This window comes from Rattus rattus, chromosome 4 (genome assembly GCF_011064425.1).
Source record: "Rattus rattus isolate New Zealand chromosome 4, Rrattus_CSIRO_v1, whole genome shotgun sequence".
In the NCBI taxonomy this organism is placed as follows: domain Eukaryota; kingdom Metazoa; phylum Chordata; class Mammalia; order Rodentia; family Muridae; genus Rattus; species Rattus rattus.
The window spans coordinates 15,527,725-15,552,420 of NC_046157.1; the positions used below are offsets into that span (position 1 = coordinate 15,527,725).

Here is a 24,696-nt window from a genome sequence, read left to right on the forward strand (position 1 = left end):
AGTAAACAAACCTACAAATTCTCTTGAAGTTGTCACAGAAGGAACACAACTACAACAACGACGACGATGACGACAACAAAAATACAATTTCTCCCAGTCTTCAATCTCATCTTCCACCACCTCCTCCAGTAGTTTCGATCTAGACATATACACTTATTCAGCGAGTTGCAATTTAGCCTAGGGCGGAGTGTCAAAGTTTAAGTTCCTCCTGCTATCGGGTAACTCCGGGTCTTTTTGGTTTCTATAGCTAAAGGGGATGCTGGTAAATTTGGGACGTGGTTGCCTAAGTGGACTAGTCTTCTCTTCTTTTGACCAGTGCCTGCAACCTGGTCCCTTTAAGAGACCAGAATTGCGTCCAGCGTCGCAGCCCTAAAGGGATCCTCTCATGTGCTCCTCCCCTGTCCGCGCGGTGAATGGTTCGCGCCGGCCTATATTAACCCGAGATCTTCCTCTCGGACGGCAATGATGTGAGGCGAGCGAGTCGGCTACCGCGCGCACGACCACAGAGGGCGCGCTGCAGATCGCGGAGAACCCCGAAGCGGAGCCGGACACCCCCGGAGGGAAGCAATGAGGTAGCGGCAGTCCCCGGAGCGGACGATGTGCGCGTCCTGCCCTCGGAACCCCGCGCTACCCTGGCCGAGCCGGCCGAGCGCGAGTCTCCGGCGTCCCCTCGGAGCGAGGATGCAGTGAGCTGCGGGACTGCTGTGCTTGGCCCGCCGCGGCCAGCCAGACCTCTCGGACCGCACTTGGGGCAAGCTGCTCATTCCCGGACCAGCCCAGCCAAGGGGCTCGCCCTCTCCCGCACCCACTGGGGGTGGGGAGCACCGGCCCCTGGGCGCACTGCTGTAGTTTCCGCGGCTCCTGGCCCTGGCCCAAGACCTGTGTGTGTGTCACGTTCGCTGAAGAAGAGTTCCAGCTTATTCTCTCACCATCCCGGTTGCTTTGGCCGAGCCCTCCCCCTCTATTTATTTGCACGCACTCATTTGGCCTTTTTCTAACATATTTTCCGTTCTGCTCTCTTATTTCGTTGCTTGTATGAGACTTTTGTCCTAGTCTTCCTCATCTAAGCTTCTGTAATATTTTCTCTCACTCCCCCTCCCCTTGTGTATATACGCCTCTCTTTTGCACACTCGAAGCTGAATATTTTTTTTCTTTCTTTCTAAGATTGTACCCCAGCCCCTGCGGGGTTCCCAAGCACTATCTGGCCTCTCCTGCCTCCATCTTCCTGTCCTGGAGGTCCTCCCCGCTCGAGTTTTATTTTTCGAGCTTGCCCGGGCAAAGCGACGCCTGGGTTGGTGGCCCTGCGGGGCTCGTACCCCGCGCTCGGCCACCGCCGCCCAGCCACTCCCGGACGTCCTCCGGAGATGCTGCCGTGGAAGAAGCACAAGTTCGAGCTGCTGGCCGAGGCGCCGCCGCGGCAGGCGTCCAAGCCTAAGGGCTACGCTGTGAGCCTGCACTACTCCGCGCTCAGCTCCCTGGCGAGAGCCTGCCCGGAAGGCGCGCTCAGCCGGGTGGGCAGCATGTTCCGCTCCAAGCGCAAGAAGCTGCACATCACCAGTGAGGACCCCACTTACACTGTGCTCTACCTGGGGAATGCCACCACCATCCAGGCGCGCGGGGACGGTTGCACTGACCTAGCGGTGGGCAAGATCTGGAGCAAGAGTGAGGCCGGCCGTCAAGGGACTAAGATGAAGCTGACCGTGAGTGCGCAAGGCATCCGCATGGTGCATGCCGAGGAACGAGCGCTGCGACGTCCCGGACACCTCTACCTGCTGCACCGCGTCACCTACTGTGTGGCAGACGCGCGGTTGCCCAAAGTCTTCGCCTGGGTGTACCGGCATGAGCTGAAGCACAAGGCGGTAATGCTACGCTGCCACGCGGTGCTGGTGTCCAAGCCGGAGAAGGCTCAGGCCATGGCCCTGCTGCTCTACCAGACGTCAGCCAACGCTCTGGCAGAGTTTAAACGTCTCAAGCGGCGGGATGATGCACGTCACCAGCAGCAGGAGTTGGTGGGCGCACACACCATCCCCTTAGTGCCGCTGCGCAAGCTGCTCTTGCACGGACCTTGCTGCTACAAGCCGCCAGTGGAGCGTAGCCGCAGCGCTCCCAAGCTGGGCTCCATCACCGAGGACCTGCTTGGGGAACAGCAGGAGGAGGAGCTGCAGGAAGAAGAAGAAGAGGAGCACCTCGAGGGCTGCCTGGAGGAGGAGGAGGAGGAGGAGGAGGAGGAGGAAGAAGAAGAGGACCGCGTGGGGGATGGGGATCCAGCAGAGGAAGAGGCTGAGACGCAGAGGGCGCTGGTGGTGGCCATGCAGTTGGAATGTGAGGACTTGCTGGACCCGCTGGAAAATGGCCACGAGGAGGCGTTGGGGGACGGTGGGGTCTCTCTGGGCCCCAGCTCCGGGACACCACTTCCTCTGTCAGGCTGTGCTTCAGACATGAAGGCCCAACTGTCACAGCTTATTAGTGACCTGGGTGACCTTAGCTTTGGCAATGACGTGAGCACCCTGGAGTCCGACTTAAGGGTGACACGCCTGCTGTCGGGCGAGAGCACAGGCAGCGAGAGCTCCATCGAGGGTGGAGGCCTGGACGCCACCTGGGCCAGCCCTGGCAACCCATCCGGCCATGCTGACAGCACCAGCCTAGATGAGCCCTACTCAGGCTAAGCTACCAGAAGACTTCTCCGTGCGCTCACTCCCCCCAGCCCTCCACATACACACAGTGGTTCCCCAACAGTAGTTCTATTCCCCTTAAACTCCAGGAAAGGGAAAATGATGCACTTGAAGCCCTGAGTTTGGAGTTTCCTGGAGAGCTATTCTCTCTCCAGTTAGCCCAGCGCTTTGGGCTCTGAGGTGGCTCAGGTTGTGAGCTGGGAGATGGGGGGGCGGGGAAGAAGCACTACAAAGGAAAGAGATAGGCTTTCCAGGGTGGGTGAGGGAAAGCTGGCTGAAGCTGGAAAAGGCCAAGGGCGGGCTGGAGGTGCCCAGCAGCCCGTTTCCTGTTTGTGAGGCAGCTGGGGCTTGGGAAGGAGGGGTTAACTTCCTCTCCAGACCCCCTGACTGGAAGGCCTCTCTCTGTCTTCAATATCTCATTAACAAAGTCACTTTCATAATGTTGAGACTTTAATGCCGCTTACCTGCCCCCAGCTCTTTTGGATATGAGAGCTTGGGCTGTTTACCTCAGACCCAAACTCTTGAAAGTATGCCAAATTTCTCAGATAACTCTTTTATTCGGGGCGGAGGGCGGGGTTATGAAAGTTGTGTTTTGTTTACAGTTAAAGAAATCTAATATCTAAGACACACACACACACACACACACACACAAAGGAATTTTCCTTTAGAAATACACACCTTCCTCGTGCCCCAAAGCTCCTACTCCATGATGCTATGTAAAATATTTTTGCACCGTTGTGAAGTATTTTTGACTTTTTTTTTTTTTTTGTACATATATCTGTGTTCTTGGAGCCGAATGTTTATATCTCTTTTGCTGTGCAAAAGATAACCTGTAAAATGTTGTTTGGTTGTATATATAGAAATGTGTATAAAACATTTTGTTATTTTTTTTGAGCAGCACTGTTTCGGTTCTGTTCCCATGTCAGCGGGGTGAGAATAAAGAGGAAAAGCTGTCAGAACAGGCGAGCCTCTGGAAATGCTACCCCAGATGATTGGTGGTGAGGTGGTGGTGGTGGTGGTGGGGGGGGTTGTGCCTCCAGCCTTAGTGTGGCCCTGCTGCGGCTTGGAGAGCTCAGGAGAAGGTGAAACCATGCTACCCATCTAGAGTGTTTTGGGATCAGACAACTCCGGGTGCTGTACCTGTGGCCAGCCTTCTGTCTATTCCGCATTCCCATTGCTTGTGGGCGGTGTTACTTGCTTGTTTCTGAGACCAGAGCACTAACTGGCTGGGAACTCCATAATGTAGACCAGGCTGGTCTGCTTACTTCTGCTCCCCAAGTGTTGGGATCAGAGATGTGTGGCATTCATTATGCCTGGCATACGGATTTTTTTTTCCCCTTCAAGTTAATGTTGGAGAGGTCAGTGTAAATTCAACTGCCCACACTGTTTAGACGTGTATGGCTGTTTACTGAGTGACTTGCCATGGGCTGAGTTTTTTTTTTTTTTTTACCACCTCCTGTGGGTTGGCCTGGTGATCAAGTACAAACATAATATATAATCCTTTTCCTCTGCAAATTGCCACGGCGCTTTGGAGACCAACTAGTAACCGGAGTCGACAAGGGGGACTCTGGAGTGAGGCCTGCTTTGTTTTTTCTCCGGGAAGAAAAGCAAAGAGAAAAGTTGTAGGCCCCAGACACTTGGGAGTGAGTCATGGCGCAGGTGGGGCTGGGGGAGACAGCTTAAACAGTTTCCTTCCCTGACAGCCCAGCCTGGCCCAGTGGGAACCATCCCGAGAGCAAGACGGAGGGGCTGTAGTCTTGGTGTGGGCATGTGTGTGCTGTAGGGTGTTCATGCTTTCTCTGTTTGTTTCCGTCGTGAACTCCAACCAGATGTCTCTGGTTGGGCTACACCCAATCAGCTGGAAGTGGTAACAGGACGCTGCCCAAACTCCCTTCTGCCAATCATTTTCCTGTTGCCCTTTTGGACTTCTCTTCCTGTGTGGCAGAAACGGATCGCACTCCTGGCCTCTCGAGGTGTCCTGAGGCCACTTTTGCTTTGTTTTCTTCAAAAATATGTTCTGAGCAGCTAGGCCCAAGGATCCTAAGGAGACTGGAGTGCACTGGAATCAGAGAGGAAGGGAGGGTGAGATTTTCCTTCTAATTAACGGGAGTGGCTCAGCGATAAACCTGTCCTTTTAGAAGAAAATAAAAGAAGTGGGGTGGGGGGTGGGAGTATTTTAAAATAATGTCTTCTTAAGGACACAGGCCACACCTTTTAATCCTGTTTTGTTTTGGTAGAGTCTTCATCTGTCTCCCAGAATGCATCAGAAATGCATGGTCGAATGACACTTTTAAATGGTCCGGTATAGAACAGGGAGATGGGCAGCACACCCTGCTGCGGCCTTCTATGGCGACACCTCCAGCGGCCACCGAACAAAACCTGTGAAGGTGTAAGGCAGTGGAGCTGATGTGGCTCCAGCTCGGAGCAGGGCCTTCCCCGTTAGCCAAGGTTGGCTCTCATCAGCGAGCGATGTAGCTACGACAAAGTCGTTTAAGCCAATGCCATCGATAAGCGCCCCCCTCAGCCCCGTCTTACTCGATTTGTGAGTATCCGGGGAGTAGGAGAAAGAAATGCTGGTGGAAAAGGAGCCAGCGTCCTTCCTCCCGCCCGTCCTTCCCACACTCTCGTTCCCCTTGGCTTCTTGGCTGTTTGTCACCACACCTCGGGGCTCTTGGCTGATGTAATTCCAGAAGAGATGCGAAGGGGAAACATGATGCAGCCACCCGCCTCGCCCGTCTTCCAGGGATGACATCACTAGAGAAAGGAGAAATGTGTCCAATGAAGGCACAACAAAACTTCGTTTGTGGTACCTAGTGGTGCTAGACAGCCTGGTGTGACGACAGCCAGCTCAGGCTGCGGGGTGAAAAATACACCCCAGAAAGGCCCGATGGATGTCGTGTACTCATCCCAGGGACCTCTTCTTGCAAGGTGAGGTCCCTGTTTCTCCCGTCATAGATGTAACCCGCCAGTGTTTTTTTGTTTTGTTTTGTTTTTTTTTTGTTTTTTTTTTTTTTTTTTGTTTTTTTTTTTTAGCTGGGGACCGAACCCACGGCCTTGCGCTTGCTAGGCAAACGCTCCACCACTGAGCTAAATCCCCAAGAGACACTGCCCATCCTTTTGCAGCCTCACCCTGCAAGTCCAACAGTGCAGGACTGACCGTATGGAACTCAAGTGACTTCCGGAGGCAGGCGGGCTGGTGCAGCCGCGTCGCTAAGTCTCTGCGGCGGGCATCGGTCCACTTCTCTCAGCACAGACATCCCATGTTGTGTCTGTAATGTGTTGTGTGTCCTAAGGGAGAACGAGGGAGGAGTAGGACGGTGTAAAATAAACCTTAGCGTGTCAGTCTCTGGACTATGATAGTTTCAGAGAACACCCCTCCCCCCCCCACACACAGTGCCTCTTTAAAGAAACATCTCTCAGACACGCCCACCTCCCCCGCTCCAGAAGCACAGTGGCTCTTAAACAAATTAGAAAGGCTCTGCTATACTCTGAGCAGGTTTCCTTCCCAGGGGACACAGCTGTGTTTGAGGGTTCCGCTGGTGAAGGAGGAACCGTTGGGGAGAATCCACCCTTGGCACCACACTGGAGATTTCGAAATCTCCCAGGAGTAGTCAAAGATCACGAGAAACATAAAAATTCTATTAGGAGTGAATTGGCCCTGTTTCCTAACAGGATTTGGTAATTTAATCAGCGGGCCTCTTCCTCCTGTGTGGCACGCATCAGTAGTCTCAGCAGCTGCTGGCAGGGGCTGCATGACAGAGCTAGACAGTGAGCAGGGACCACAGGCAGGAGCCCGGCGCCACATCAGATGCCTGGGAAACTACTCCGGCCCCAGGCAGGTGGGGGCCAGGGCGTGCAGTGCTCACTGCTCCCGGGTCCTGTGTATATAGCCACATTTGTATCTAGTTTTATTGTGAGTTGGAGCTTTCCCTCTTCCTGATAGCTCCCCCCTATTCACAGCCCAGAGGTCTCTGCACCACCGTATCGAGTTGAGCCAACTGGAGCAGCCATGAGTAGTCACCATTTTGATGGTTTGAGAAGCAAGGGGGCAGCCGTTCCTTCCTCTGCCTTGGGGTATTCGGCAGCACCAATGAAAGTCTTTATTTCTGACTCCTGTGGACAGCGGCCCTTCCAACGGACACCGTTTTCTGTCCTCTCCATCGCTGTCTCCAACCCCACTTCCTTCTGTTAATACACTATTCCCACTGCGCACCCAGCTTCTCCTGTTGCTGCGATCGTCACCCAGTACCTTGGCTTCATTCCTCAACTTTCCACAAATGCGCTCAGAAAGCCAGTTACTCCAGAAGCAAAATAAAACCCCCGATGTTAAAGGGAAAGTGTTAATGCTATCGGTCACCACCCACTCCTGAGATTTCAAGGCTCCCTCTGGCCCTGCCCCCACATTTAAGAGATGGAAGAAACTGGAGTATAAAGGGTTTATCCTGGCCAAAGCCACACAGGAAGGCCCCAGGGTCCAAGTCCTAAGTCAAAGCTGATTTTCCCGGCTTCTTTTGTACTCCTACACTTCATGCACGGTAGACACTCGATTACAGATGTTACTGGCTAGCATCTCCCACCACGGCTTGTGAACCAGTACGAACGGGATGTACAATGCTGTAGGTGAGAGAGGTCAGGAGTGTGTCTTTCTGGGAAGAATATTGTTGGTGGGAGGCTGGTGGGTGGCAGGCAGTTCTCAGTGCAACTTGATCCGCTCTTCCACCCATGAGATCTGGTCTAGCCAGACTCCACCCTCAAAGAGCAGGTCTAAGCTGACAGTGAGGAGTTCTTCCCATTGCATCATGGTTATTAATCATCTGTATCCTTCCGGCTGGGCAGAATTCTTCAAGGTTAAGGATGTGTCTTAGGCGTCTCCGATTCACTCTGTGGAGAGCACTGAAGTTTGCATGTAATAGGCACTCAGAAAATACTCCTATTCCAGTCTATTCCAGGCTGGAGGTAGAGTCTGATAAATTTCCAGGTCACCACCCAGGCAGAGGAATCCAGATTTGAGGACCCGTGTGGGATGAGGTGGGAAGTTGCTTCAGTTTTTGCTGGACCGTCGTCAGCCTTCTAGAGAGAGGTGATTCTAGCTTAGAGGAGGATGGGTCACGTGGAGTTGGTTTTGAAGATAATTGGTAACGTGCTTCTACTCATTTCAGCGTCCAAATCCTTGCCTGAGATCACTTAGTATGTTAGACTAGAATTTTCGTCTCCTGACTGACAGTGCATATTTAGAGTGTGACGTAAACATTAGCTTGTTTAGCCGCTGAATTTCCGTATGAGGAAACTTAGCAAGGCCTACGCATGACATCAAGAGCATCTGATAGCAAGATGCTTTGTCACAACAGAACCCAAGCCCACCTGAGGCAAGACTCAGGAACTGACTGTCTCAGAGATGCTTCACCCCAGTAGCAGACCCTACCTTTCCAGAACCCATATCCATTTCCATCTCTTTCCCCAGAACTATGTATTCTCTGGTTGGAATTCCAGGATGAGTCAATCATGGCCGACAAGGGCATCGGGTCACTTTCAGAGTCCTCTCTCCTTCCTAATTCTGACTGAGAGCCACACAGAACCTCGGGCTCTAATCCCTTTATTTTATAAGTGGGGAAACTGAGGTTGAGGATTTTAAACACATGTTGCTAGAAGCTCATGTGTAGCAGAGCCCAGATTAGAACTCAGGGGACAATTTTGCCCCCAGTCTCTTTCCAAGACAACATATAATCCTCTTCTAGAGCCCTGCAGAAGGTGACGCAGAGTCCCACGGCCTTAGGAACAGGTGTCAGCTGCTTGTATTCAGAGATAAGCCCCTCTCTCCACCCCCAACAACTGTTAAAGCACCCCATTTGGCCTCCTTAAGCTTAGTATGTGTCCCGAATTCTTTTCTAATAATAGGGGATTTCAGGAATCAGATAGGGAAACAGAGTGAGTAGTAAGAAATGTTTTGGTGCAGGCTCAACATTACAGACGTTTCCTTAACACCAGATGCCACATTTCAAAAGACATCAATCTTGCAGTTGAGTTCCTACCCAGAGAAAGAGAAAGTGAAACATTTGCAAGGTCAAGTGAGCTCAAGGAGAAAGGGCCACCTGGTCCTGCATCAGCAAACTCTCACTTCTGAGTTCTTAGATCAGGGCTTGCAAAGGATTCCCAGATACCAACCACCTACAGACCTAGAAAACCACCCACAGTTAGCCATGGCTGCTGTTGTCCCCGCCCAAGGCTTTCCCAGAAGGGAAACGACCTTTGTAGGACAACTTTTCCCTGGGGTCCTGAATCCCGGCTAAAACCCATCACTGTCTCCTGTCATCTGATTCCAGTCCAGGAACAGTTCTTTTTGGAAGAGCTTCTGCTTGTCTGGAAGAGATTACCATGTCGTGCGGAGCCCGCCCTTGCTTTCTCACACCTGAGGCAATTGGTCAGCGAAGGAACTGGTAGACCAGTCCGCCCGCCCCTTTAGACACATTCCCACCAATGAGAATACAAGGTCTTAGTCATGTGGCTCAAATCTTCCATTCCTTTCCTCTGATCCAGAGCCTAGCAAACGTCCAAGGTCAGCCATGAGAGATGGGATTGGGAGTCTGGAGTGGGCGTAGGGAGTGTTTCTGAGGGCAAGGCTGTAAGGTGCAGCTGAAGCGGAAATGAGTTTTTCCAAGTTGTTCTAGCCTCTCCTGCCCTGGGCGACTTTCCTTTGGGGGCAGCTCTTTCTGAGGACTGGAAACACTAATGTCTCACAGCAGTACTCTCTGGATTGCTCTCGGGCTCGGAATCTAACCAGTGGATGGGTGAAGGTTGCATATAAGGATGGAGTAGTTACTGCTATGACAGTCAGATGATATAACAGTGGGATCAAGAGTCTCTGTGGGGCTCCCACATACCACACGTGTCCACGAAACATGTTCCAATGCCCAAGGAGGGCAAACGTGTAGACCGAGGACACAAAGGGTTAAGAGCAGGAAACCGTAGGTAAGTATTTACACAGCACAAGGGGAATTTATGACAACATTTCCATCAAAATGTTAGGTGTCCACAGGGGTTCTGTGCCATCTCCAAAGCAGTCTCTCCCTTCAGCTGTGGTAGGGAAGTGTGTCACTGCCCTGGCTTCTCTGGATGGACTTGTATTTGTTTCATGTAAAGGGGTGCATTATGTCAGCATTTGATTACTGATCCAGATCAATACTGCTGGTGTGATTAATGCTTCTCTCTCTCTCTCTCTCTCTCTCTCTCTCTCTCTCTCTCTCTCTCTCTCTCTCTCTCTCTCTCCTTGAGACAGTTGTTTAGAAGTGAGGAGGATCTGAGGTCTCTCTGGAAGGCATTATATACGGAAAAGATTACACACAGGCTCTGTTAGAATTTGTGTGTGTGTATCACCATGCTCTCTCTCTGTGTGTATGTGTGCACATGCATGTGTATGTGTATCCGCACATGTGTGTGTACTTGTACCCATATGAGTGTGTATGCCCCGTTGGTGGGCATGACACGGGCAATGCTCAGAACACAAGCTGCGCTGTACACTCTGGCTGTTGTGGTTGGCTTCGGTGTGAAATGCACAGTGAGACGGCCAGCGCAGGGAGAACACCGTGCTCATCCTCCCAGACTTTTGCCCAGAGAAACTTCAATCCCCCTTGCTTCTCCATCATGCTCTCAATATCTTGTTTGTTTTTAGTATTGAGGGGGTCCCTGAGCTAATCAAGATCATCAGCTCCCTTTGGGAATGCCGGAGACCATGATCCAGGGAAGTGTTGGGTTGTTAGGCTTGCCCTAGATTGTTAGGCTTGCTCCTGGCGGCCCTGGTGTGTACCTGACGCCCTCACATAATTATAGGGAAAGCACTTTCCATTCTCAAAATGATATGACTGCCCACCTTCAACCTAGGCAGTTTTCGTCTTAATGCGTGCAGGGCTCCGTTCTTCTCGGCTCTCTCCCTCTCTGAAAGCACACTTGTAACATGCTAAGCGTATGATATCACTCCATCACAAGAAGAGGTGTAACCGAGGAGAGCGCTCAGGGGAGAGGCAGAAATGGTTTGGCTCTGGGGATAAAGACACTTGCTGCCAAGCCTGGATACCTGAGGGTTTGGGGATTTTTTGTTTTTGTTTTTGTTTTTGTTTGTGTAAACAGAGTGTTACATACCTGACTGGCCTTAAACTTCCTCTGTAGTTGAAGTTGACTTTGACCTTCTGCTCCTCCTAGCCACACCTCTGAAGCGTCAGGGTTATACGCATGGTTTATGTTGGGCTGTGGCTCGAACCTAGGGCTTTGGGCTTGCTTGGTGAGCACAGTGGCACTGAGGTATTTACATCTCTAGCTGAAGTATTGAAAACATTTTTGAAACAGAGTTTCATGTAGTTCAGATCAGCCCACTGTTCCGAACTTACTATGTAGTTGAGGATGTCTCCGAACCTGTAAACCCCATGTTTACTCCACTTCTGAGTGCTGTAATTACAGGTATGGGCCACCACGCCAAGTCGATACAGTACAGGGGATCAAACAGGGACGCATGCTAGGCAAGTTCTCTACTAACCATGCTACGTTTCTGACCCTCTAGCACGATCTTGGTAAGGTCTTCTTCAGAAACGTGTTCAGTTTCTCTCCCTCCGCTCTGGTCTGCCTTTTTATCCCACTTGGCATCTCTACAAAGAGAGAGTATAGGGTGTCTAATGAACTAGGGTAAAGGCTACTGGTTACATTAACAAATCTCATGCTTTTACTGGCTTGAATCATGAAGATTTATATATCAATGGGTGATGTCAACTATGAAGAGTTCCCTTGTAAGTTTGTTATGCAGTCACGCCTGCTCATTTGCATGTGGCCTACTTCTGCTTGTGCATCGTGACAGTGGCGGCTAACATCGTCTGCCCCTTGGTATCTAAGGGAAGTCGGTTCCAGGACGGCCTTTCCACTACCTCATAGATGACGAAATCTGAGGATGCTTAAATCCTTCGTGCAAATGATGTTTACTTGCTGTACAATGTAGGTAGGTCCTCTGGTATACTTTAAGCCATATCTGCATTATGGTAGCTATTTAAAAAGCAAATTCTGCAATCGTTGATATATTCTTGTTTTTATTTGCATTTTTGTTGTTGCATGATGATGATGACGACGACGATGATGACGATGATGGTGACAATGATGATGACGATGATGATGACAACGATGATGATTGTATCATGATGATAATGATGTTAATTTTTCCCATGGCAGGTTGAATTTACAGATCTGAAGCTTTAGGATTCTAAGTGCCAACTCTAGTTGCATCAAACACTGTTGCTATGGTTTGGATAAGTGTCTCCCAAAGGTCCCTGTGTAAAGCTTTGGAAGAGTGTTCAGGAGATAGGGCACAATAAAAGGTCCTTAGGTCTTAAGGACAGAACCACAAAGGGGATGTGACACCCAAAACCTGTCCCCTCTCTTTGCCTCCCTGTTAGTGAGGTGAGAGGCTTTCCTCTGCTGTCCTCTGGCCACAGTGAGCTCCCTCATGGCAGGCCCAGGGTGATGGATCGTCTGTCTGTCATGGATTGAACTCTCCAAATTGTGAGCCAAATTAAAATAACAGAAATGTTCTTTCCATTGGTTCTCTTAGATGGTCTTCTTTTGTAATAGTGACAGAAAGTAGACTAACAGAGCCCACAAGCCTAAAGTATTTGTCACCGTACACTCTACATAAAAAGATGCTGACTTCTTACTCTTAAACACTAGTCTGCCTAGTCTCTACATCTGGACAGTGTCCTATGGTGCTCAAGGCCCTTTGCAAGGCTTTAATAGGTCCAGTGTGGCAGAACACACATCATATCCACCTCATTTCCTTGGCCTGAACCCACAACAGAGATGTCCTTGTCCCTATCAGTGCAAGGGAAGCTCAGAAATTCAGGCTGTGCTCGTTGGAAGAAGAGGAAAAGTGCCTTGGTTTGGATTTCTTCTGCTGTGATAAGGATCATTAACGACAGCAGTTTGGGGATGGAAGAATTTACCTTGTATTACAACTCAGTTCATCGTGAAGGAAAGGCTGGGCGGGAACTCAAAGCGGGGACCTGGAGGCAGGAACGGAAGCAGAGGTCTCCGGGATTTGTGTGTTTGCTGGCTTGCTGTTCACGGCTGGCTCAGCCTGCTTCCTTAGACAGCCCAGGGTCGTCTGTCCAGGAGAGGCACCACCTACGGGCCCTCCCATATCAACCACTAATCATGAAAATGCCCCACAGACTTGTCTATAGGCAAGCTGAGGGAGGGCTTGTCTCCACTGAAGTGCTTAGACGATGCTAGTGTGAGCCAAGCTGACAAAACAAAACAAAGCAAAACAAAAAAACAAAACAAAACCTCAACCAGGACAGAAAGGCTCTCGGAGAAGGAACATACAGCGTCTACAGCATGCAGAAGGGACACGGCTGGTCATTCCAAGTTTGTTCATAGGCTGCCTATTTAAACCTTGAAAGATTTGGCTTTAACCAGCCCAGATGTTAAGATGACCCTTCCCTGGGCTTGAGAGATGGCTCATTTGGCAAAGTGTCTGCTAAGCAAGTGTGAGGACCTGCTCTCGGATCATCCTTAACACCTACGAAGAAAGCTGGACGTGTCTCAACAGCTGAAACCCTAGCTCAGTGTCAGGGTGTAGTAGAGTGAAGGAGTGGAAAGAGGTGGATCTCTGGAGCCCCCTGGTCACCAATGCAGCCATCACTGAGTGCTAGGTTCAGGACATAACCCTCTCTCCAAAGATGAGGCGGAGTCTGCACGTTTGCACACGCTTTAATCCCAGCACTAGGGAGGCAGAGGTGGATGGCTCTCTGCGAGTTGAAGCCAGGATATTGCATTCCATGTCAGCCTAAACTACATAGTGAGACCTCGTCTTCCAAAAAAGGTAGACAGTGACCCAGGAATACACCTGACATTGATCTCTGGCCTCCACATGCACACTCTCATACATGCATCCATATGCACAAGTATGTACACACACACACACACACACACACACACACACACACACACACTATTCACCCGTTCACTTAAAATTACAAACTAGTTTTCACGTGGGTCTCAGGGATCGAACTCATGCCGTCAGGCTTGGCAGCAAGCCCTTCTAGCCCATCTCACGGCCCACATTATCGGTTCTTTTGTCGTCTCTTCATTTCATGACCACTAGCCCAGGTTTCTCTGAGCTAAGAACACGGGAAATCCACTTCTTATAGTTTCTAAAGCCATCCATTTTTTTAGTCACTTGGCCTACAGGCTGCTTTGAATAGCTTAGGACATGGAGTCCAAGCAACTTCTCTAGAAGACGCTGTAAACACCAGCTCTAAGCTACGACTGTTTGAGGTGCAGTGCCTCCTGCCAGGGGAATCCCTGGGTGCCCGCTGTCCCTGCCAGACCTCTTTTTCCCGGAAGGACAGCTGAGGTTCCTGGGAAGTTTTGCTGAGCTCTGTCTCCCTGCAACCTGTTGTTCTGATCCCCCCCTTGCCATGCAAGAGGTAGCCTGGCTGGTTGTTCCTAGAGCTCTCCTGTAGAGGAGGTCCCTGTCTGTGACCTTGAAGCCCACTGTGGAGCCCGGATGCAAAGAGAGAGGGAAGACTCAGCCTCCTAAGTGAGAACGGCTCAGACAGATGAGCGAGCAGCCATGCTATGCTCTCAGAATGGTCTAAGCCGGTGTTTCTCAACCTGTGTTTCTCTGCCCCTGCTGGCAAACTCCGTTCTCCAAAAAGTACTTGCGTTACAATTCATAATAATAGAAAAATTGCAACCATGAAGTAGCAGTGACAACGACTTTATTGTTAGGGTTCACCACAACGTGAGGGACTGTATCAAAGGGTCTTGACATTGGGAATGTTGGGAACCACTGCTCTAAGTGAATTCTACCCTGTACCATGACCCCACGCCATATCTGGGAAAAGTCTCACCACCAGGCTGGGCTGTAACTCAGTGTCAGAATAAATTACTTAGAATACTCTGCACTCTGTCTCCAGCACTGTGGGGCTCACCAGCTTTTGTCAGAAGCACCTCTACTAACCAGTTGACTCCCCGTACTGGCCTGGAGGGCGCACGGACCTTTGTTTTGCATGGTTAGTTATGCATCACATCACTTCATGGTGGTGCTAGGAAGTTCTTGTCATTGTGTGAGCATCACAGAACACACCTACACAAACCCAGTTGGCCATAGTGAAACCATTGTGCGCGCGTCTGACCACTGACCAAAATATCATTACCTGGTGCCTTTGACTGTGCTATGCTGTAATGGTTGGATTTCGGGCTTGTTTATTAGCATACAATACACCAATTTAAAACTAAGCCACACAATATGCCTGAAGAATGCTTCGATTTAACAAGGCATTTTTTTTTTCCCAAGACGTTTTTGGATTCCCCAAAAGACATCTGAGAAACGGAACGGGGATGAGTCTTTTATTATTATCTTTTTTTTCTTTTTCTTTTTTTCGGAGCTGGGGACCGAACCCAGGGCCTTGCACTTGCTAGGCAAGCGCTCTACCACTGAGCTAAATCCCCAACCCCTATTATTATCTTTTGATAACTTTAGTGATGGATCAGCAAGTAGTTGAAATTAAGGTGTCTTTATCAAGAAATAAAAAACAGAAGACAGGAAGAAGAGTAGAGAAAGCCAAGGTGACAAGCTGGGTGAGCACCACCCAGCAGGGAAGCACACAGGCAGGTTCAGTGTGCTTGTGGCCTCTGCAAGTCCCAGGTGGCATTTGATGGTACAATTCTGAGGTCTACAGCCCTCATTTGTAAATAGGGCCAACTGTGGCCCTGTTCAGTTCAAAGGAAACCATGAACAGAAGCTACATCTCCGGGAAACTCCGGGCTAAGCCTGCATCCTCAGCATGGTGGAAGGGAGGGGAAGGTGCCAGAGAGGGATTCTGGTGGCTGCTGCCTTCTCTAACTGTTTCATTCAATTCCTGCTCCAGCTGCAATGTCCCAAGACAAAGTGTTTCCTTGGGACTTGTGATATTAAAGGCTAGATCCTCACTGCCATGCCCCGGTCCTGAGGAAGTCACTTTTCCGTGTGCATGGTACATTGGACCTTACGACAGCAATGCTCTTGGATAACTTCTACCTGATGTCCATAGCCATCCAGTGTGTCAAACAGCCAGGGCAGCATCCATAGTTCAGCTTTTAGGTAAGAGACCTAGGGAGTAAAGAGTGGAGAGCATCAGAAAGCACAAACTACACACAGCAAAGCCCCAGGGGCTCCAGACATGAGTATCTGATTGTAGGAGAGTGAACCATGGCAGAGCCAGAATTGGGGTCCAGGTCCCCTGAGTCTAAGTGTTCAGTAAGGGCCAAATAGCACTGGGCAGAGGGAATGGCTGAGGGGCACTGGGGAAGATGGGTAGTCAGGAAGGAGAATTGTGGGGAGGATGGCAGTTGGCAAGAACAAGGGAGTGGGTGGGGTTGGGGCCATCGCCTCTATTATGTGACTGTCATCAAAGTGCCCAAATAAATAAAGGCTTGCAATTACAGGGAGAAGTAGGTTTGGGACTCTCCCAGTGGCAGGGCCCAGATGTTAATTAAATCTAGGATAGATCATTATCTCTCTCCGCTGGACTGAGCTGAGGGACGTGGATATAGACAAGCAGGTTGAGAGCTTCCCCACACAGCTGTTAGGTATTATTATTTCTGGGTTTTAAGAGGCACCTAACTGGGGCTTCGGGGCACAGCTGAGGGGAAAGAAGCCACACTAAGTGCTAGTCACAGAGGACATTACCTCTTAACTTTCAGGGTTAATACAAGGCTTGCCTGGGCTCTGGGAATTTACCCTGTGGCTACGCCAGAGCTAAAGGCTTATGTTCCTGGACTAGGGTCCCCTCAGGCCAAACCCAGTGGTCCAAGTGTGGACAGCAAAAACCACAGGCACCCTAATGGCTGCATGCGAGTGGCTCCGTATTAAAAAAAAAAAAATCCCAATAATAGCAATGAATTAGGTACCAGCAGGGTGTGCACACCCCTAGTCTAAACAGTCATCGGTTCACATAGGGGGCCTGACTCAGGTCATTGGCTTAGCTAGAGTGTTCACGGAGGAGACGTGGCAGCCTGGTGACATCATGGGGACCATTGGGCTAGTGGCTGTTTTCTAACAGACATGGGATAATTCAATGTTATGCTAATTGGAAAGGCTGTCCTAGGAGATACCAGGCAAGAGAAATGCACTTCTTTATCTGTAAATTAATTTAGAAACATCAAGGGCTTCGTGTTAAATATTATTATTGTTAATGTGATTTAGTTCACAGAATGTCTGTGGGCTTTGCTTTCAATGTCATTGTCCTGCCGGCTGTGTTCCAGATAGACAAGAGGCTCCTGGCTCCTAGACTGCTGGTTGGTGGTGGCCCTGTCTAACTGTCTGTCTGAGGTGGAGAGAAAAGCCAGCCATGATTTACTATTCAGGGTCTCCCATCGGCAGGGGATTCCACGTCACTAGAAGATAGATTTGTCGCCTGTGTTTGGTTGCCTGTGTATCTGCTTGATCTCCACTTGGGGAGATCAAGAACCTGTATGCTAACGAGAGGTGAGTTGCTTAGGATTGATCTAAGAATCAAAGGACACCTGCAGAGTCACTGGGGGGGGGAAGCTGCCCTGATAATGGGTCTGTCTCCGGGTCTCTGCTTCTCTGTTTGTAAGACCAAGAGGGGCTTATTCTACAGTTTCAGCAGAGTGTGATAGTGGGCAATCTTTTTAGGACTAAAGCTATCCAGTGATTTTTGTCATATAGTCTCTGGTTTCAGTCACTCTGGGTATAGTGACTCTCAAGGACACTACGAAGGTTTCCTAATTATGTTTTTTATTGTGCTTGGAGACACAGGATGAAGGCTTCTGAGCAGAGTGTGGCCATGATCTTGAAGATCAAAGCGAGGCCGCCTTACTTCTGAATCCTGACCTTGCTTTTGAACCGTTGAGTAACAACAAGGATAAAGAGGCTTTGAAACACTGTGGTGGCCTAGTTACGTTCTACCTGGGAAAGGCAAACAGGCATGAGTTACTTTAATTCCCCTCAGCACGTTGGTTAACAGGCTGACTGAGCATTCAGGACAAGCCTTAGACTAGATATGCACGCCTGCATGTAAACGATCAGTCTTAGAATAGAACTGGGGGGAGCGGGGGTGGGGTGAAAGAAGAAGCTAGAACTGTAGGTACAGGCCTGGCTTGTGCTGTCTGTGGTGTCTAACTCACGAGGCTGCTTGTTTTGATTGTGGCTTTAAGACGAGGCCTTACCATACAGCCCAGGCTGGCTTAGAGATTCTATGTGCCTCAGGCCTTAGGTCTTCAAGTCTCAACCCCCTAGCACGAAGATGTCTGCCAGCGTACCCGGCTTTGGCTTTGGATTCCTGAGTTGGTTCAGTCATGGAAGCAGTACCCACTTTAGAGGACATGGTATATTCTTGCTTCTCTCTCTCTTTTTTTTTTTTTCCGGAGCTGGGGACCGAACCCAGGGCCTTGCGGTTGCTAGGCAAGCGCTCTACCGCTGAGCCAAATCCCCAACCCCCTTGCTTCTCTCTTAAGTTAACATTTACTTACTATAATGTTAAAATTGACCCAGATCACCTAGGACCTGGGAATACTTACCAATAGTTTTAATATAATAAATTTTACTTATAACAACTAATGCACAGTTATAGCTTACCATGGTATTTTTTATCCCATTTACATCTTTTATATATCTTTATATGTTTACATTTCATTCGATTGTAAACAGACTTTTGAATGGGTAGGAACCAACTTTTAAGTTTAGCATTATTATTGTTATTTCAAGACAAGGACTTGCTGTGAAGGCCAGGGTAAACTTGAATTTTTGGCAATCATTCTCCCTCTGCCGCTGCCTAGTACTAGGAATATAGGCAGGAGCCACCACACCTAGCTTTGGGCAGAGATGATTATTGTTATTTATAGATTAGGAAATTAAAGGTCAGAAAGGCCTATTGACTTAGAGTCACAGAATCAGAGGTAGTAGCGACCTTCTGGTAACAGACTTTCTTTTCTCCTTCTGATGGAGAAGCTAGTCGGAATGAAAAGGCTTGCCCAGTCCTTAGTAAGTGGACCAGAAACTAACATGCCAAGGGCGTTTTCTTATAGTTGAGATCCATTTAATCAGTGACTTAAGCTTAGATATTACCGAGGAGAGAGAACAGACTACCCTCCACCCTCTGGGTTAAGGTCTGAACTAGTCTTTAGCAAGAGGCTGTTTTGAGTCCATAATTATTCAGTGTAAGGCAATATAAAATACACACAGAACATCGAGGGTGGAATTTTAACTACTGAGAGTAGGCGCTTCACTCTGGGGAGAAACATGGAGAAACTGGATAGAGGGGAGGTGGTTCTAGGAGTGTGGGCCACGGCAGAGGGTCCTAGGTGGGTTCCTGTTCTAAGTGCCCAGTGTCACATGCCCATCTCAGCCATTGCATCTCTCTCTGCCTTTCTAAGCAGTAGAGAACTTTGACTACCTCATACCCAGGATGCCACCCCACTGACCTCCCCTCACACAGCTCTGCCTTCTCTAGATACAAATAGGTTCTTCTGTCTCCAGGACTTGGTGCTAGGCGTGGAAGAGCAGGAGACCCACCAAAGAGTCCTCCCTGCCCAGAAGAATCAGTAGCTTTGGAAAGGGATAGAAAAATCAGATATATCTAGAACCAGCCAGAATCCCCTGTGGCAAGACATCAATAAAATTGAGCCTCTATACCATATCATTGAACAAGGAGACAGAGGGACTGAGGAAGTGACACTTAGCAGGGAAGAGGATAATGGTGACTCCCCAGAGAGAGGAGAGATCTGTACTGGGAATAATCCATTTCCAGCCATAAGAATGTCATAGGAGGAGTTGGGGATTTAGCTCAGTGGTAGAGCCCTTGCCTAGGAAGCGCAAGGCCCTGGGTTCGGTCCCCAGCTCCGAAAAAAAGAACCAAAAAAAAAAAAAAAGAATGTCATAGGAGCATAAGCACGGCTGGTCAGAGAATTGATGACTTGGGAAGAAAGTGTAGCTTATAGTTCTACACCATGCTTCATTGCTGGGGGAAATCAAGGCAAGAACTCAGGAACCTGGAGGCAGGAACTGCTATAGAGGCCACGGAGGGATGCTGCTTACTGGCTTGCTCCTCATAGCTTAACCAGTCTGCTTTCTCATAGCACCAGGGTTGTTGAATTTAAATGTGTGAGGGGTGTGTGTGTGTGTGTGTGTGTGTGTGTGTGTGTGTGTGTGTGTAGATGAGGGTCAGGTTTTCAAGAGCTTGCATATCCAATAACTTTGATAGTTCCCCTGGCTGCCATGGACATCGATGGTTCTCAGAATGGAAGGTGCTGAACCACGAGATGATGGCAGAGTACGTGCTTGTGGCAGTGTGGAAGAAAGATGGGGGTGAAGAGGATCTGGAGAGAAGAGCCTCTTGTAATAGTCCAGGCGAAGATGAGGAAGGTTGGGGCTGAAGGATGGATGCTGTAGGTAAGATATTCCAAGGCTACGATAGAACAGTCAGGCAGACAAGAGGAAGAGAGAGATGTGGGACACACCACTCTTCTTTCTCTTGTCTGTATTCAGGGAGGTGAGGGTGGTAGCTAATTACATCATTGACGATGAAAGTAGTAACAACACAGAAATAAAGGTTTCCCCCCCAACCCCCCGTGTTGGTAATTTTATGTCAACTTGACACAGCTAGAGCCATTTTGGAAGAGGCAGTCTGAACTGAGAAAATGCTCCCACCAGATTGGTCTGTGGGCAAGCCTGGGGTGATTGATGATTGATGTGGGTGGTGTTAGCCCTGGGCTGGTGGTCCTGGGTGCTATAAGAGAGCAGACTGAGCAAGCCATGGAGAGCAAGCCAGTGAGCAGCACCCCTCCATGGCCTCTGTAGCAGCTCCTGCCTCCAGGTTCCTGAGTCCTTGCCTTGATTTCCCTCAGCGATGGACCATGATGTAGAACTGTAAGCTGGAATAAACCCTTTCCTTCCCAAGTTTATCATGGTCTACAATGTAACAATGAGACCCCTGACGAGGATGCCCTCTTACAGAGAGAGCTGGTTAATAAGCCTTTAACAACGCGCCTCTGCCAGCTACCTGAAGCTGCTCCCAACGTGGGTTGCTTAGAGGGCAGTGTTGATGCTTCAGAGGCATGAGATGGACCTGGGACAAGGGAGGGATGAATGAAGAAGACAGGATGGGGTGGAGTGGAGAGAGACATTACTAGAGAAGTAATCAATGTGTGCAAAAGCACATCTTCTTGGGGGGTATCTTCATGTGGAACAGGTACATAATTGATACCCAACAACCATTTGCAGGCTGTTGTTCCCAGGGACCTAAACTAGGTTCTTATGACCTGATAGGCTGCATCTGTAAATGAATTAATCACTCCTTGGATGATTGTGTGACTCCAACGCCGTCATGAAAGAGCCTCCACGAACCAGGAGTCCATTCTTATTCAGGGAATTCTCTGAACACAGTTGCAATGGTTCATCAGTTACCTTGAGACTGACTCTCGAGCAGACCCAGATTGCTATTCAACAGGGGGACAAACTGAGTGTGAGAGAACGTGCTGAGGGTTTCCTGACGATCACATTCCCTGGTAGAGACCTGGGTGATTTGTTGAAGCTGGAACTTCAGAGTTATTTGTAGCTGGACAATGAATTTTCTCCCACAAAGAAAACAAACAAACAACAAAAACAGCTAAACAATCTTTCAAGTGGCTAAGAAATTATCTATGATTTATGTAAACCAGAAATTTGGAAATGACGTATCCAGGTGGACACGATTTGGGATCTTCATGGACTTTTTCGGTCAGTGTCGGGCTGGGTCCGTGATCATCTGACTGAGTCTGTTTCCAGTGGAGCTTGGCTGCCCGGTTGGCAAATTAGTGCTGACTGAGGGATGCTGACAGCAAGTCTTCACTGGGCTACTGGAGTGTCCTCATGACCGGGCTGCTGGCTCCCCGCAAGTGACAATCCAGGAGAGATTAAAACAGACGGAAGCTTCGCCTTTCACAGCCTAGCTTTAGAAGGCGTTTATCAGCATTTCCATGGTGTCGAAACGATTATACAGTAGTCGTAGTTGGTGCAGGAGAAGTAGTACAAAAGGACAAAAGACAGAGATCATCGGGCACTGTCTTCAGTATTCAGTCTCGCGCAACCCCACATAGGCGATGAGTTAAGATCAAGTGAGTCCTGGGGTTAGAGGATGTGGCTCTGCTGTCTGGTAGGTCGGGATCCTGTGAAAGGCTCAGCTTTTTCATCTATGAGACAGCTGTAGCCCTTGCCTGGTTGTCTGTAGTGGGTGGTGAGGGAGTCAACTGTAAAGTACAGTGTAGTCAGCACTCCATACCTTCAGTCCCATCCAGGAAGACCACCATTCACAGGTTGACGAACAAATCGGAAAGAAATTGTGCCAGTGTACGATTTCAGACTTTCGGCTACTTTGTAGGCTCTTTTTTCTTCCTCTTTTCTACCTCTCTTTTCCCTTCCAACCCCTAACACTATGTAGAAAGAGCAGGAGAGAGAGAGAGAGAGAGAGAGAGAGAGAGAGAGAGAGAGAGAGAGAAAGGGGGAGAGGAGGGGAGAGAAACACACAAAGAGGGACAAAGATGAAGAGAGAAATAGAGAGGAGAGAGAGAGAGAGAGAGATATCCTTTGAATAAAAATTGGGGAAAGGAAAAACGCATTGAAAAACTACTGTCTGCTGGTGGTCTGGGGGGCATGGAGTTCCTTGCAGCAAGTTTGATCTTCGCTGGCAGGATGTCTAATTTCCCCTTTCGTCTCTTTGTACATGGCTACTTGACAAAGCACAGCCAACAGCATCTGACCACCAACAGGCCTAACAGCCACCTCTATTGGGGGGGCGGGGTCTAGCATTTCTATATCCTCTGAAAAGTCTCCAGAATTCTAAACACCACGTGCTCGCAGAAACTATCTGCAGCTGACAAAAACCACGCCTCTGCTAGAGCATGAGGCAAATCACACTCACCTGCTGTGAACCAGCCCTACGTTCCCACAGTTCCAATTAAGACAAAAACGTATTTCCACTATGTTTCTGTTTTTAGAAGAAACCAAAATTCTCAGTATCCACCAGTGTTAAACATGTACATAAATTTCCCGAATTATTCTGTAAACAACGCAATAGCTATTTATATGGAATTGTAGCAGGTTATTATATATAGGTTTCCTAGAGACTGCTTAACACACACAAGAGGGTGCATTTCTGCTTATATGCAACTATGGTGGCATTTCATGTGCGGAAGACGAGCATCCGTGGATTTTGGTATCCGGAAAGAAGCAGAGTAGAACTCTTCCCCTCAGATACTGAGGGATGACTGTCCAGACGCTAATTACATTGTCTGCGGTTTTACAAAATTTGTGCTTTTTTTTGCTCGTCAGCAAAGCCCTATAACTCCTAGTTCTCCTGAACAGGCAGCTGGAGCATGCTGGGCTCCAGACTGAGGCGTCGAGACTGGAAGCTCGGTTCTACTACTTACCAAGAAGAGATCTTGGCTTGGATACTGAGCCCCCTTTCCTGCCTCAGTTTCCTGCCTGTTCCCACAGAAACGATGGCAGCCTCCAGTTCTTAGGGCTTTATGGATTCAATTAGGTAGGCAGAGCACTGATCATGGCCGACACTCGACTGCCTGAGGTAAATAACAGCTTTTACTCCAGCGTGGCCACGAAGTCTGGAAGCATAGATATCATATTGTCACGCATCATAGTGTGATATCAATAAACCATCCATTATATTTTAGCCTGTATTTCGAGACTCGGTGGCCAGCCCGGATCGCTCTCCTGTTCTTCAGTGCCTAGGTACTTCACTGTGCCCTTTAGCTGCACCTGTAATCCAGTTGGCTAATGTGAGCTAGAATCCCACCTAAGCCCTCAATTAGAGAAGTGAAGACCTTCATTACACTAATTAATGTTGGCCCAGCCCCGGCTTCCCCAGATGTGAGATGCTGTTAAAGCATTGCTCATCTTTCTGGGGCCTTTTATTACACAGGCACACAGATGTCCCCATGCCACTAAGTGGGTTTTGGGAACTGTAGTAGCCAACCACATAATGGAACAGATAGATCGCACCCAGACGGAACCGGAGTACCAGACATTACATGAAAATTCTTAGGACCACCGGAGAAAGGGATGTTCCAGAGGGAAGGCTTGGGGCTGCATAGATACACCCCACGGTAAGTAACATAATTCTGAGCCCCCAAAACTCTGAGCCTAGAAAATGATGGCTGGGGTGATGTCAAAATTACCCTAAAACAACTTTTTTGCACACAACTTCCCAGAAGTTTCTATAAATACAGAGTTCCTGAGGTTGTTTTCTGTTCGTGCTTGTTTGTTTTGCTTTCTTTCTTCAGGAATCTGACTCAGGTCTTTTTTGAGAGTATCTATTACTTAGGATGGTTTTTCCAAAATGTGCTATAACACAAACCCCATGGAGGGTTACTGGCATTGCATTCAAACAAGTTTAGTGAGCAACCGACCTTGGGAAACCCTGGATTGAACACAGCTAAACACGTTTCTGTATTGCAAGACTCTCAGAGGTTTTTAGACACTAATGAACCTTCAGGTACCTTTTGAGTGTGATAAAAATCTACTGTGTTCCCAGGTTTCGTAGGCCCACAAACCTTGTGGGGGCATATTTCAGTCTATGTAGTCGCTGGAAAACAGATCTAGGAAACCCCAGATTTAATAATTTGGAACCCACTTCCTCATCTGCCTACCATGTCCACTTATTTCTGCCAACACCATATGCCTGAGAACTGCACCCAGCCCCTTTCATGTGATCCCCAAGGGAGCTGGAGTTTTTTCTCCTCATATTTTGTGTGTGTGTGTGTGTGTGTGTGTGTGTGTGGTGTGTTCACATGTGGGTGGATATACGTGTGTACCTGTGGAGGTGTCTTCCTTCATCTGTCTTCTATGCTAACCTTAGGTCTCTTAAACCCAGAGCTCTCCAATACGCCGAGCTGGTCACCCAGCTTGCTCCAAGGGTCCCATCTATGCCTGCTAAGGCTGAAGAAGATTCAAGGTGGGACCATTTGGCAGTGGGGTGGGCATCGGAGATCCGAA

At 49.0% G+C, this 24,696-nt stretch overlaps 1 protein-coding gene across 1 annotated transcript; it reads left to right on the forward strand.

The window, feature by feature from the left end:
- The first annotated feature begins 451 nt into the window (after window positions 1–451).
- On the forward strand, window positions 452–3,631 carry Fam43a (family with sequence similarity 43 member A). Its single transcript, XM_032900068.1, has one exon. The coding sequence runs from the start codon at window positions 1,365–1,367 to the stop codon at window positions 2,664–2,666; it is 1,302 nt and encodes a 433-aa protein (XP_032755959.1). The 5' UTR covers window positions 452–1,364; the 3' UTR covers window positions 2,667–3,631.
- The last annotated feature ends 21,065 nt before the right edge of the window (window positions 3,632–24,696 follow it).